General features: G+C 33.9%; 1 protein-coding gene across 1 annotated transcript; it reads left to right on the top strand.

Annotated features, from left to right (window-relative positions):
• Positions 1–3,902: 3,902 nt before the first annotated feature.
• Positions 3,903–13,385, top strand: LOC132553834 (zinc finger protein ZIC 4-like). Its single transcript, XM_060218116.1, has 2 exons — positions 3,903–4,776; positions 12,862–13,385. Exons 1-2 carry the CDS (start codon positions 3,903–3,905, stop codon positions 13,383–13,385), a joined length of 1,398 nt encoding a protein of 465 aa, XP_060074099.1.
• The last annotated feature ends 891 nt before the right edge of the window (positions 13,386–14,276 follow it).

Raw genomic sequence — 14,276 nt, 5'->3', positions numbered from 1 at the left:
AATAGCCGGCTTTATTTTACAGCTAATCCAACACAAGGTTAATTCGTTACTATCGGTCATCAATTACTTCTGGTCAGCATAATGTTACGTCACAACGGTCAGTCGTGTTATGTATGGTACTGTAACAGTACGGCACTGACTATCACGTATAATTCGAACCACGTTCTGGAATCGATGGTCAACGCTGTCGCTTTTCATCTCTATTCGGGCGTGGTTATTTATAGCCTTTTGATGAGGTCAATACACGGATTTCTTAACCTAAGAAAAATATCGTCTCTGTTAATATATGTATTACCTATTTCCCATTGTAGGTAAGTTCAGGTGGTGGATGGAGGACTGCTTGGATAGGAGGGACGGATTTGGGAGGGATAAATTAGTGTCCCAGGGCCAAATATTGACATTGCAGATTTTACGATCAGCGGGGTGTATATTGGCTACATCCGTTAACAGTGCTGTTAAAATTATGTGAGATAGAAATGGTCTCCTCTCCGTACTGTTAATATAATACGTAATATTTTAATCACGCACGTGCATTCGTACATACATTTAAACATTCTAATCTAATTATTAAAAGAGTTCTAGTGAAGTATTAGTCTCGATCTGGCGCGTGGTAGCGTTGCTAAGTAACGAGCCACGTGGCAAGTTTTCCGCATTTCTAGTTAATTAGTTGAAATTAACTAAGTATTGGGTTTAAAACAAACATACCTCCTATTTTAATTAACACAGTTTGACGTCAAGAACCAGAAAATTAGTTATTTTTCTTTTTTTAATAGGATGAAAACTTTCAATTTAAAATTAAGCAACTGTTTTCTGATCACCTTGCGCATATGTTTGCGGTGAACATTTTATGCTTCGTTAAAACTTTTGCTAATATAATGTAAACACATTTATTGTTGTTGTTGTTTTTATTGATGGGAATCTATTCGCCTTCTGCTTTTTAGGTTTTGTGTTTTGTTTTTGTTTGTTTGTTTGTTGTTTTTCTTTGTTTTTGAATTACAATGATACTGGTGTTGCTCTTTTTATTTTAACTACGAAGCCGGATAATTATGAGCTCCAATATATTTATTTACAAGATATAGAATCATGTTCAAAGCCTTTCGTACACAGTAGTAATCGATAAATCAAATCGATTTTGAGACCATAAAATATGTAGGGGTGGCATTGCACTTTCAAACAGGCAATGACAGAATTCTTTATAAGGAAATTATCTGCATAAAAAATATTTCTTTATTTCACTATTTCGGCTGAAGTTTCCATACTATTCCATTCTCTTTGATTTAACTTCTACATAAAAACTTGTCGCTATCGATCCAATAACACAGAAAAGGCCTTAGCAGAGCGACAGGTGCTTTGTTGTTTCTTGTTATCGAAGATACGATTTCGGTATTAGATGTTTAAACATTTCCTACAGATTTGTTGAAAACATACACTTTGTCATATTGAGTTACGTAAAAACGCATTTTTGGATCAGAACAATTCTTTATTTGAATTAAGTCAAGCAAATGACTGTTACGTATTGAAACGGAACTGAAGCATATCAAACATTTCGTTTTCCTAAAATAAATCGGCACAATAATTAAGGATGTTCTCTAACTCATTAATGTCATTAATCATTTGTATTTAATTAACACTTTCGAAATATCAAAGTTATTAATATCATTATTTATTTAAAACACCTGGAAATACACAAGCTATAATGCTTTGATTTTTTTTTCTGAATACACTTATTCGTATGTTGCCATGTCAGAGACAGGAAGAGACGTGGTCCTGACAATAACAACACTAACACCTTGTATATACATATGCTGGCGAAATCATTTTGAGATAACGTACCTTTCTGAAGGATCTACCTCTTTCAAAACAGACTTTCAAAAAGCCAATCTTGTCAATTATTTATATGTTTTTCGTTTTATTTTGTCGAGGATTTTAATTAGAAAATCTACCTCATTATAACAGAACACAGGATAGATAATTAAAATTCTAATTAAGATAATAAAGGGATATGATTTGAAAATTAATGAGAATATTAGACAAACAACGCGATCAGAGAGAAAAAAATACATTTGTATGGTATACAGATTTAGTCAGCTTATTATGAATTAACACAAGTGTACGGTCAAGAAAGAGATTTAATCAATTTTATTTCGCCATGAGTCGCTAAGTACAATATATCTTTGTTTTAATATCAATGTGTATTTACTGTGTGTATTTATCTAAGTGAAACGCTAACATGAAAAATCGACAAATACAGGTAAAAACCAATATTGATAAAATATGATATAACTCGGCTATGTCCGATGTTTGTAGTCCATATAAAGATACACCTAAAATGATATTTAAATAGGAAGTATTAAAAAAGTACTAAAGGGAGATAATTCAGGACGGAACTAAGGGAGACAATATTAGTCAGCTGTATAAATTGTACCAAATATAGAATTTATCATTTCAAAACTAATTATGCATGGTGTTCCAGGGTTTGTATATTAAACATTAGTATGTATATAGAATATGTTATTATAAACTTTAAAATATCATGACATTTTTTGGTCTGCCGCAGTGAATCAAATAGGAAAAAGGCCTGTTTATTTGATTATATATTAGATGAATAGATTTATTATTTTAATATTTAAATATTTTTATATCTCTCTATAAATGATGAATACAGATAAAGATATTTGTAAGAAATACAAAACAACAAAGTCATTTGACAATACTAAATAAAGCCGGTTCTTTATATAGGTAAAAAATAATGTATTTTCGGTGTGAGTGATATTTCACGAAAATATCTATTTTGCAATATTCACAAATGAAGTACATGCGATTTATCTCGACAGGAATGTTTCATATTAGTGACAAACAATATCTGAGTTATGGAAAAATTCAGAATAAACCCTTTTACAAGAATTTGGAAACAAGTTTTTCAACTTATATGAATCACTCTTGTTGGCCCGGATGGATGCACGCGAGGGGTTTTGCAGTGGGAGGAAACCGGAGTACCTGGGGTAAACCTATGAAGTCGGACAGGTGATCCCATACCTTCCCACGCCCATTCCCAGAATCGAACCCAGGACGGCTTGGCGAAAGGCGGGTGCGTTACCTCTGCGCCACTTGACCAGAAAAAGACAGACTATAGAGTTTCCCGTGTAGTTTACATATATACTGTATTGTCTTCGTTAGGAATGTAGCTTATCCTTACTTTTACGAAACCTCGTACGAAAAAGGAAACTGAATCACAATACTAATATGAATGCATCGCCTCTGTATTAGATTTCAACAAATCGGAATTTATTATGCAATTTTTTAAGTTTGTTTTGTTTGATTTGTTTCGTTTCAATACAAAGATGTTCCCAACATTATCGCTGAATGTCCTGATCAACAGAAGAAAGCTATGAAATTAAATCCTGTGTTTTTCCACAAATTTTATTAGTTAATAAAAAAATCCTTTTTCAATATATGGAGACTCGTGTAAACAGAATAGTAAAATTTACAAAAATCCCTGTTCTGGGTTAGGGCGATGGGTTGCTAGAAGTTCATGTTAACATAAAGGGGTGGTGGACCAACTGACAATCAACTAGCGCGTGCTCCAATCGCCGGCTGAGAGGGGCGGGACTTGAGATTAAGCAACCCGCCGAGCAAACAACTTAGTCTGAAAACATTCCAGCACAGTTCACAGTTAGTGAATGTAACTGGCGACAGATCGATCGTATATTTATTATACAGGTAGTAACGAGAGGTTAGTCTAAGTTTAATATCTAATAAGTTTATATACAAATCCCTGGACTAAATGTAGGACGATATCTGTGCTTAAATCCATGTAACATTCAAATTATCTTTATTCCAAAGGTGACAAAGTAATAACGTGAGACTGCTGTTGACATTTGTCGCCTCATGTCTGCTCAGTGATGATCGGCACATTTGTGGAGCGCAGCGATCCCCAGCATCTGGCCTCCCCGGGGGTAGGATACGGGCACCCCGAGGGTACCGCCATGGTGCAAAACCAGCAGTATGGTTATTACAACGGTCAGGCGAGTGGGTATGGTGTTTCCTATAGCAATGTTGGAAATCTTAACTCCCGGGAATTATTTCTACGCCGAACGGCAGAGTTTGGACTTTCTGGAAGTGATGTTTCAAGTAATGTAAGTTCCCGTCCAGGGATGCTGTTTCCTCCGCCATCCAGCGGTTTTCATTCACAACATCATCAAGAAGTGAGTCCACATGTCCTTCTCCAGGGACTACATGACGTCACATCATATCATAACCCGAGACAGCACATGCATGGTCAGCCTGGCTACTACATGTCGGGACATAGCCCAGAATACATCTCCAGAAATGATCAAATGGGACTCAACCCGGCCACAAGACCGGAACAGTATGGTCATGAGAATCAACCCTTTATGAACCCTATAAATATGTTGCAAAACGGGACTGGGCCCTTTTTTAGATACATGCGTCCCCCTATAAAACAGGAACGCACGTGCATGTGGGTTGATTCTGACCAGCCAGAACCTAAAAAGCCGTGTAATAAAGTATTTTTTACAATGCACGAGATCGTAAATCACATAACGATTGACCACGTCGGGGGGCCGGAGCAAGCCAACCATACCTGTTTTTGGCAAGAGTGTCCGAGGGAGGGAAAGCCCTTCAAGGCCAAGTACAAACTTGTAAACCATATCCGAGTCCATACAGGAGAGAAACCATTTCCGTGTCCATTCCCGGGATGTGGTAAAGTGTTTGCCCGCAGTGAGAACCTCAAGATTCACAAGAGAATACATACGGGTAGGTTTAACATGTGATATGTGTGTATGTTTTGGAGCGACTCCTCCACGTTGAGAAGGGTTGTAAAATAATGCTACCGCTTAGAGTAAAAAAAATAAAACATTAATACGTATCAAGTTAATTTTAAAATCGTGCTTTTTATCTTATTTATCTATGTTATTATTTATCTATAAATTTATTTATAAGTACCCAATGGTTTTGTACAATTGTCATTGGTGGTTATCGTGATTTAGAAACACTGTAAATGTTCGGATTAAGGTGACTGTATAGCGAATAACAGTTCATTGTAAATATCGCTCACTTTTTTAACAACATATTCAGCTTTGCAAATGAAAGGAAATCACTTTAGTCATTTATACTTAAAAGTTTACATAATTTTAAATGAGTTGATAATGTGATTTGAATAAATTTTAATCATCAATGACGACTTAAATTGACAACTTCAGCTATGTAATATCATTAGAGACTCCCGACATCAGAAACAGAAAAATAAATTATGATATTCTTAACCCAAAAATGAAAAAACTGATTGATAATTAAAACATTTGCTGATACAATTTGTCGTGTACTTAACTCCGAGGATGCCTAGCTTTAACAATCTGCCTAGGACCGAATGCTACTTGTGGTAATATAACTACACGGTACTAATTAGTATGCCTAGGTGTTAATGTCAAGTGTTTTTCGTTACGTATCTAGTATTATACTTACCTCATTTCAAGAGGTCTACTTAGAATGAAGACGATACCAGAACCTGTAAATATTATCAAGATTCCTATTACAACATCCAGTGAATAATTCTAAAATCGCAATCAAATTAGGAATAAATAAGTATATATCAAATAGTTTTACATCTGAAGACTTTATTAATAATCTGGCTGACCCACAGTATCACTTTTAAAATACGACCATATCCTAGGTATCTGGTGTTTTAAAAGTTTTTAAAAGAGGATAAGTGTAATAAAATGATAACTCCCTGAAACAAGACTACTCGACGTATATCAAGGTTATGATGGGATATTTTTGTAACGATATTTGGAAATACGGAAAAAGTGATTTTTAAAAAAAAAAAAAAAAATCTTAGTGTAAAGGTAATTGATATGAAAATTAATATCGAATGGTTTTGGCATTAATGGGATATTATTTACCAACAGTTTGTTCAATGTTAAACAATTAAATTCTTTTTAGGTTTAGAAATGTACCACACAATGTGTTAAAAAGCCATTCGCAACTGTAAGTTTTATTTACGTTTGTGTTGAAACAATAAACCAGCTCTGTGAATGTTAGGTTCAATTCAAGTCCTGTAGGGTTTTATTTGTTGGTAAAACTGTGATGAAGAATTCACATCAGCTGTTTTAAAAGTCTTTAAGTGCGAAACCACAACTTAAAATGTGTTCCCCATATGATATCGACATTTGTCATGTTACTATATACCCCTGTAGCTCCTCCGTATCATCACAACCGTGTCCCACCAAAGAGCTAAACGTCATCAAGCATCCATTATAAATATTTACAAATTCCCACCGGCCTCACGTTGTCTTATTCCCTACATATTTCAAAGCTATACGGGCACTTGTCTTCTATGATGGAGCAGTATACTAGTTTACAATATACGTACATATATATTGCATCGGTGGGGTGAAGTCAAAACTCTCATAGGCAGATGGTATTTTAACCAAAGTATCGTCGGGACTCCCCGTGAGAAATTGGCTGTGTGTATTTTCCCTCTGGTCTTGCAACCGTCATTATATCTTCCCGATATATATTGAAAACATATCACTACCCGGTGCAGATACTAAGAAAAAAACTCCTCCACGCCCATGTTAAGTCTTCTATTGTAGATGGCAAAACATATATAAAAAAAACTTGATGATTATTTCGACAGAAATGCCCTCAACTTTGATCTAGGTTGCAACCGATTTCCTCGGTCACATTTTCACCATTTTTCTGCTTTTTAAGCTATGCTTAGAACAGGGAAACGGAAAATAGGCCTGGCGCTTTTGATGTTATACTATAATTATTGCTCCGTGTACCAACGTGCAATGCCTTTCCCATCAACTTCAGACCTGTCTTAAACTCGGTTCACATCAAAGGAAAAATAATTAATGACTGTATAATTGAGAGACGAGTATTTTATATTAAATATGAAATTCGTTTTCGTACTTCAGCAGTTGAAGCAGTGAAAGTATTTCATGGAAGGTGGGCTTAATTTTATGTGAATGTTCCCTAGAATGTATTACGTGTTATACATGTGTGTGTGAAGGCTGAATAGTTAGGGTCGTGTCTTCAAATTAAGTAAGCAAAGCTAACTACACTGATTATCGCCATCACGGATTCAATTTGTGTGTCTTTAATATGTTTACTAAGTTTAGACTACAGAGTGATATTGTTGTTAGACTGAAGCATAATGAAAACAATATGTAACTAATAACAGTTAGACAGTTATTTAACTGATAATTGGCTTTAATTTATGAGGTGTGAAAAAATATAAAGTACCCGTGACAGGTCAACCTCTTCTAAAGTTTTAAATCTTGTATTTTTTTGTCATTTATAAAAAATAATTTCCTGATAGAAAATCACAATTTTTTTAATGCAGTAAGAACCTTGAAGTGTAATAAAAAATAATATTCTTATAAAAACATTTGTTTTCGAAATTCAAAAGGGCGCGAAGTAGATACAATGTTTTTTTATTGTATTAAAATCTTTGTATCAGCGGATGGTTATTGATTAACTGGAGAGAGAGCGGTTGTTTGAATATGATTCTGTGTTTGTATGCAGATTGTCAAACTTAAGTAATGACAGTTGTTATTTCTGGGGCTATGGGTAATGTTTCCGTCAAACATTGTTAAGTTTGAATCGGTCATATTTACCATGAGTACGCAAGATATACTGGGGGAAAGATAAATAAATGATATAAAAAATTAATATAAAAAATAAATGATATAAAAAATTAATATAAAAAATAAATAATATCAGAAATAAATGCTTATATTAAAAATGTATCGCGATTGTTTCAGACGCCTCGAGATAAAAGTACAAACTGTTGATTTTATGAGTAATGTTTAAACCTGGAGACTTTTAAATCTGATTTGATTTCTACCTTACTAACATTTGTAAAATATACTGCTGAAATGTAGTGTGTGAATGAAGGTCTCTAATCACTGTCAGAATGTGATAATATAAATATTTTGTTTTAAAAGATCGTGTATGACTTTAGCTGGATGGATTTAGGAGTGTACATATGATATGAGGATTTCCTTTTAAGAAGATTTTTGTACTGTCTATACTACTTTTATATTAGATATTATGAATTAAATGTCACAGGCCCAGTCTGATAAGATTTCATATGTACCCCTCATCTTTTTTTTTTTTGGTTGATAAAAATCAATATATTTAAACATAACTTGAATGGATTACATACAATTCATATCTTATACATGTCCCTGGATTTCATAAAATGGTAACATTAGCACTTAAGGAAAACCTGTTTCATTTGATGATCTGTTGCAAAATTGCAAGATTAAAACACCAATTATTAAAGAAATATTCTTGACACACGTATGGTAATTTCAAATCTACAACAATACAGAATCGACAGTACTGCAATGATACAGAGAAATATGTCATCAACATCATGTTTGTTTTTGTATATCTCGGAATTCCAATTTTAGATATTTTTGACAGAAGAAATGAGATACAATAAGGAAATTATATGTAAACAGTTTTATATGCCCTGCTTTGTTGTGCTCAGAAATATTAGAACTGAAGTTTGGAATCCCTAGAAAATATTACAGAAAACTGAGCCCAAAAGATATATAATGGTGACAGTAAAAATATGGAAGGAAAGCGTTTTCAGATAATTCCAGGTTTAAATAACAAATTTAAAACGTTGTATAATTTTAATTAATGATCGATTGTCTGAGTCCGGACATTTCAAAATGGCTTGCTGAAATCAATGACCATTATTTAAAGACCTTTTCACAGAGCCTTCTGTATCAAATTAAGCAAAGAAATTATCTCTTATACAGAGATGTTAGCATCTCAAAACGCAAATATATACATCTAATATCATTTTATATTAAGGCATATGTTAATAGGTGATGTGGAAACTTCTGTGAAATGCAAATTCGCTATTGATAGGAATGACAGAAATATGTGCATATATAAAGTTGCATTACGCATTTAAGAAATATTAATCTACTATCCCTGTTCCATTGATAAGTTAATTAATTAATGCACTAAAGTGTTGTCCTGAATGTACATTTTCACTCGGAAAATTAAAGAATTTAAAAAACAATCATATAAACCACTCTAAAATATTTACCATGTACATTTGTGCTATTTCAAGTGTCATGGACATTTGTCTCCTCTACAGTAAAGAGTTCCCATCAAATTTCTAGTACTGGTCAAGGTTACTGTAGTGTTTACGTTGACCAGTATAACCTAACATCATTTTGTAGATAAACATTACAGATTCGTCAGAATGTTCTGGATTAAAAATGAAAACTGAGACGGGTATTTCGTTGAGAAATATAATAAGAAAGATTGAATTTCTGTTATAATTATCAGGGTCGGACTAGCAATTTAGCTAGTAGTCGCTTGTGTAATGAAGAATAATGGGTTCGGTGTGTTCTACTGTGTAATGAAAATATCAGATATCAGCGGACGAAATCGCACCATTATGCTATTCAATTAGTGTTATGTAAAATCCTGCATTGTGTTGATAATTGACAGAAATTCTAGCTGTATTACTATAAAGCTTTGTACTGTATGCGAAATAGCATATTTGTTCTTGAATTTCGTTCAACATATATCGTATATTTACTAAAGAATGTATGTACTACTTTAAATAATATTTGCGAATTCAGATTAGAATATTTGAATAAGAAATATTCTTAATAACTTTGTGCCATACTGAAAAATATCAGTATGAAGCGGACTGTACAAGTAAAAATTGACTAGAATTTCTCAATCTAACCTTGTAATATGGTTCAGTATCTATTTAAAAAGTTTTTTTCTACCACTGAGTTTTAAGTTTACGTGATGCTAGAAAAAAAAACTGCTTTCGTAAAAAGAAAAATTATTCCTATTGTATTTTTAAGCTCCTACAGTCTTCCTAACCAAACAAAATTACGCAATATTTTACAAATAAAGTCCTTGTGGCCATTTCTACCGTAGTGAGAAACCTATTGCCCACATTTGGGAACCATTTATTCCTAAATTTATCACCGGAAAATTCCGTGATTTAAAGGGTAGTACATATTGATTACCTTACCACGAGGTGGTGACGGCAGTTCCAACTTTGCTTACGAGAACCTAACGATAAGTGATGTTCATTTCGTCTATCGTTGATCAATTACACGTTCCTATCGCGCCGCCCTAATTATCAGACGAAATAATCCCTTGGAGATTCTAAACAACTGGATTATTGGATGATGGAGATCCTGATGGGAAAATCATAGAGCTGATATTGTATAACGCTTGACGGGTCCGTCTGGAGAACAGGTTGTTTTAGAGGAGCAGAAGCAACCCGCCCAGCCGGTATTACGTGTAGCAAGAGGGAGGGGGTCGAAAGCAGATCGCGAAATAGATATCCCACAGAGAGTATTTCAACCATAGTTAACTATACCACACCTTTTACAGGGTCCGGACATTTGGTATCATTCATATTTCTCATCAGTAAGAGAAGACACCAGGATTTTAATTTCTGAATTATTTTATTTTCTGTAATGAAACACGAATTAAGACCGCGTCATTTAAGTCAAAATGTGATCTTGGACTTAATGTTAGATTTTGTACGGTAATTATCCATTAACAATCAATTTTGACTACATCATCACTTAGTATTGTGCAAGATGCCCGAGATGAAATCACATTGACCATAAAGCAAAATTCGTTGATAAATGAAGGAATGTACAGGTGTATAATCTATATAAAGTATTAAAAATTGTCAAAATCTGCATGATGAAATTTTTTAAAAATATCCTGTGGAATTTGTATAATTTGTTCGAATTCTTAAAATCAGTTTTGATATATCTCTTTATTCAAATTCAAAACAAAATAATGAAACATTTATGACAGTTATCGGCGAAAACCGTATTTCTATCTAAAATTCATTGAAACTGAAAGTGGGCGGAACTAGTTGTCATTGTACAGATATGTAAAAATAATGGAGTGATGTTTTTACAGTGGTATCTGCAGAAGATCACGTCCCTGACATTTTTACTCTCGTAACTGTGATTCAGAACGGTGACGTACGTGAAATATGGGGGCATTTTCGGATAGATCATGGAGCCGTCCTTTCCTTGTCATTCGCTGGGTTTATATTTTCTGTCTGTGAATATTACTTTTTCTTTCTGTCTGTTTCATACACGTGGGGCCATATAATATTCTCTTGTAACCTAGTCATTCACCGCCTGATTTTCGTAATAAGGGAAAGAGGTTTCTCGCTATCAATCGATCATTGCATAATATATATATAAACACACAAACATGAAACCATCAATCAATTGTATTGTTGCATCGAAATACGGGTCGATAGCAAATATTATAAAACGAAACCAATAGTTTAGCATGTTTCAAATAATGGAATTTACAATTATGATTAATTTAAACGAAAGGTCAATATTGTTAATTGATCCATCACCATTGACTGTTTAACAATTAATACTCAAAAATATTTTTATGTAAAATAAAACATGTTCAACCTGGCGAAAAAAATCTACATTTCACCTGTTATACATAAAGTTGCTACTTAAATACAAAACAGAGAAGCTAGTCTTCTTTATACAACAAAGAATGACATTTTTCTTTTTCAATGTCGAGAAACGTATTTGTCATGTGTCCTTTCAGCCTCGCAGCACTAAGTCGATACGACTATTATGTTCCTGTGAATAACACCGGCTTGTCTTGAATACGGGTCGAACAAGTCCTTCTAGGAGATCAATTGGTCTTAAGTAGACCGCTTTCCTGTGCTAGATGTGCCCAAAAGAATAGGCCCTATTATTCCGGCATTCCATAGTTTGTGATGTCAGTTACAAGGCCATGTGCTCATGTACACACGTGTGGAATATTTATATAAAATGTTACCCACGTAGACCAATGAAGGAAGGCCAACTTTGTTTTCTAATTTATATTATCTTTTTATTTAAATTATAGCAATGCAGAATTTTTTTAGTGTTCTGTTATTTTCCTTTACCAAACCCACTGTACAGTAATATACCCTACAATGAAATCGCGAAAATAATTGAACATCATCGTTGAGTTTGATGGGAATTCCTAAACGGAATATTGACATACCCATGCAAATTAATCAACTATACCCCAATCTTGGCTCACTTGTTTCATATATTTCATTTCTGAATTAATTGATCACAGACTTTATGTGTAGACTGTTACAACAACCCAGCCAAATATTGCATTATGGTTAAGGTATATGAATGAATTATTGTCTTAATTACAAGAAAGTTATCGGGTAATCTATTACGTCGAATCAACAGATTTGTTACTCGACTTTTATTTGTTATGGAGCAGGAGCTTAAATATCAGTTTCTTAAATTTCCGTTTTTGCAAAGTAACATTCCTGCTTTACCTAACCTCTATTATTTACATTTTGTACATGATATTTGAGGCATTATCTTCAGTGTCACAATTTGACTGTCAACATTTGACAGGAAAACTTCCGATAACGGTTTCAGCTTTGTGTTGGCGTTCCATTATCGTCCTTATAATTCACTAAATATAACTCCTTGCACAACGTCTTGAAGAGTGTCGGTAGTTTTGGTGTATATGACAGCTTTTGCACTGACCTAGATTTGTCATATGGGATTTGTCGTTAAAGCAGAAAACGCTTTCACTTATGGAACATGCATTTATAAATTGTCATGGTATTGTCGGTTTTCAGTAAGAATATCACTTTATATATGTTTTCCTTGATCTTTTTTAGGAGTATCCGTGCAAACCTTTCTTTTGTTCATATTTGCATTATGTTAAAGGAATTTGAGTTTGGATTATCTTGATGTTGGTATTTTCTTGAAAGTTTTTATATTAACTAGTTGCTAAAGGGTGTTGCTTCCTTATATTTTGCAGGAGAGAAGCCTTTTAAATGTGATTTTGATGGTTGTGACCGGAGATTTGCGAACAGTTCCGACAGAAAAAAACACAGCCATGTGCACACGAGTGACAAGCCATACAACTGCCGAGTAAGGGGATGTGACAAAAGTTATACTCACCCTAGCTCTCTACGTAAGCACATGAAAATCCACGGGGACATCTCCCCTGATATGGAGAAATCTGACTCTGAAGATCACTCGGAGAGCAGTGAATCAATGTCTAGGACAACTCCCTCAAATGACGTCACGATGCATTCGCACCAATCACCGCCCTCAACAGAAAGTGTATCTGACACGAAACCTATTTTGACGTCACCTTCTGTGACGTCTCACATGGATCAGAATAATGGAATTCCTGTACCGGAAGTGCCTAAATTAAATGACTGGTTTGTTTGTCACCCACGAACAATGACTTCTGCCCCTTCTAAAGAACATGCGTCATTCCCTTCTATAGCACCTTTGTCATCATTTCACCCGATGCCCATCATGCAATATTCGTAACAGAACAGGAAAATGACACCATAAGTTTCAATGTGCGCCTGTCACCGAGATCTGAAGAAAATGTGTCGTTAATTGTTTCAAAATTGTGGATAGTCCTCACTGTGGAGTTTGTTAGGTCTACTTTGTGTATTAAGTGAAAATTTCGTATCTAAATATGTTATATATATATATATATATATATAAATTCAGATATAAGAAAACAACATTAAAATATCAATGTTTTCAACATAATATATGAGTTTGATTCTTTTCTTGTTAAACACTTTTACACGATTTTCTGATGTAAGACAGCTTTGAAAAATTATGGGATACACTAATTAATGTAAAATTCATTTTCAAATTTTTTTCACCAAAAACATAATAATTTCAATGATGCAATATCAATATTTACTTGAAAATAAAATCGCTTTTTGTCATTTATTTTCTTACTTAACATCTTTGTATAGACGAGAGCGATAATGGATTCGAAAGCCAATACTATTGATCGTAATGTCACTGAGTCGCGACAATAGGAGACTTAAATACAAAGAGGTAAGAACGCCTTGCACACTTTATTAATTATTTATTTGCCTCGTGCTGCTTTTACGCTATTTTTTTATTTCGTCTCGGTATTGACAGATGTTCTATTTTGTATATCAAACTTTAATTCTGATTACATAGGGTAAAGGACAAGAAGAAAATAAAATTATTTATTTAAGTTGTGAACACGTGACACAATAGGTTGCTTAAGAAAAAGGATATGGGGAATTTTGCTTTTACCTTGCAAAATATGTGAATATGTATTCAGCACAAAGTTCTAAACAACGAGCGTTCGCCGTTTAGTCGGTACCATTTTCATCATAGGTAACACAAACACAATCTACTGGCCTGCTTACCTTCTAAACCACCAGT

Source organism: Ylistrum balloti, unplaced genomic scaffold, assembly GCF_031769215.1.
Source record: "Ylistrum balloti isolate Yb309-2 unplaced genomic scaffold, AGI_CSIRO_Ybal_v1 Utg370358, whole genome shotgun sequence".
NCBI lineage: Eukaryota > Metazoa > Mollusca > Bivalvia > Pectinida > Pectinidae > Ylistrum > Ylistrum balloti.
This window is presented reverse-complemented; position numbering and strand designations above follow the sequence as displayed.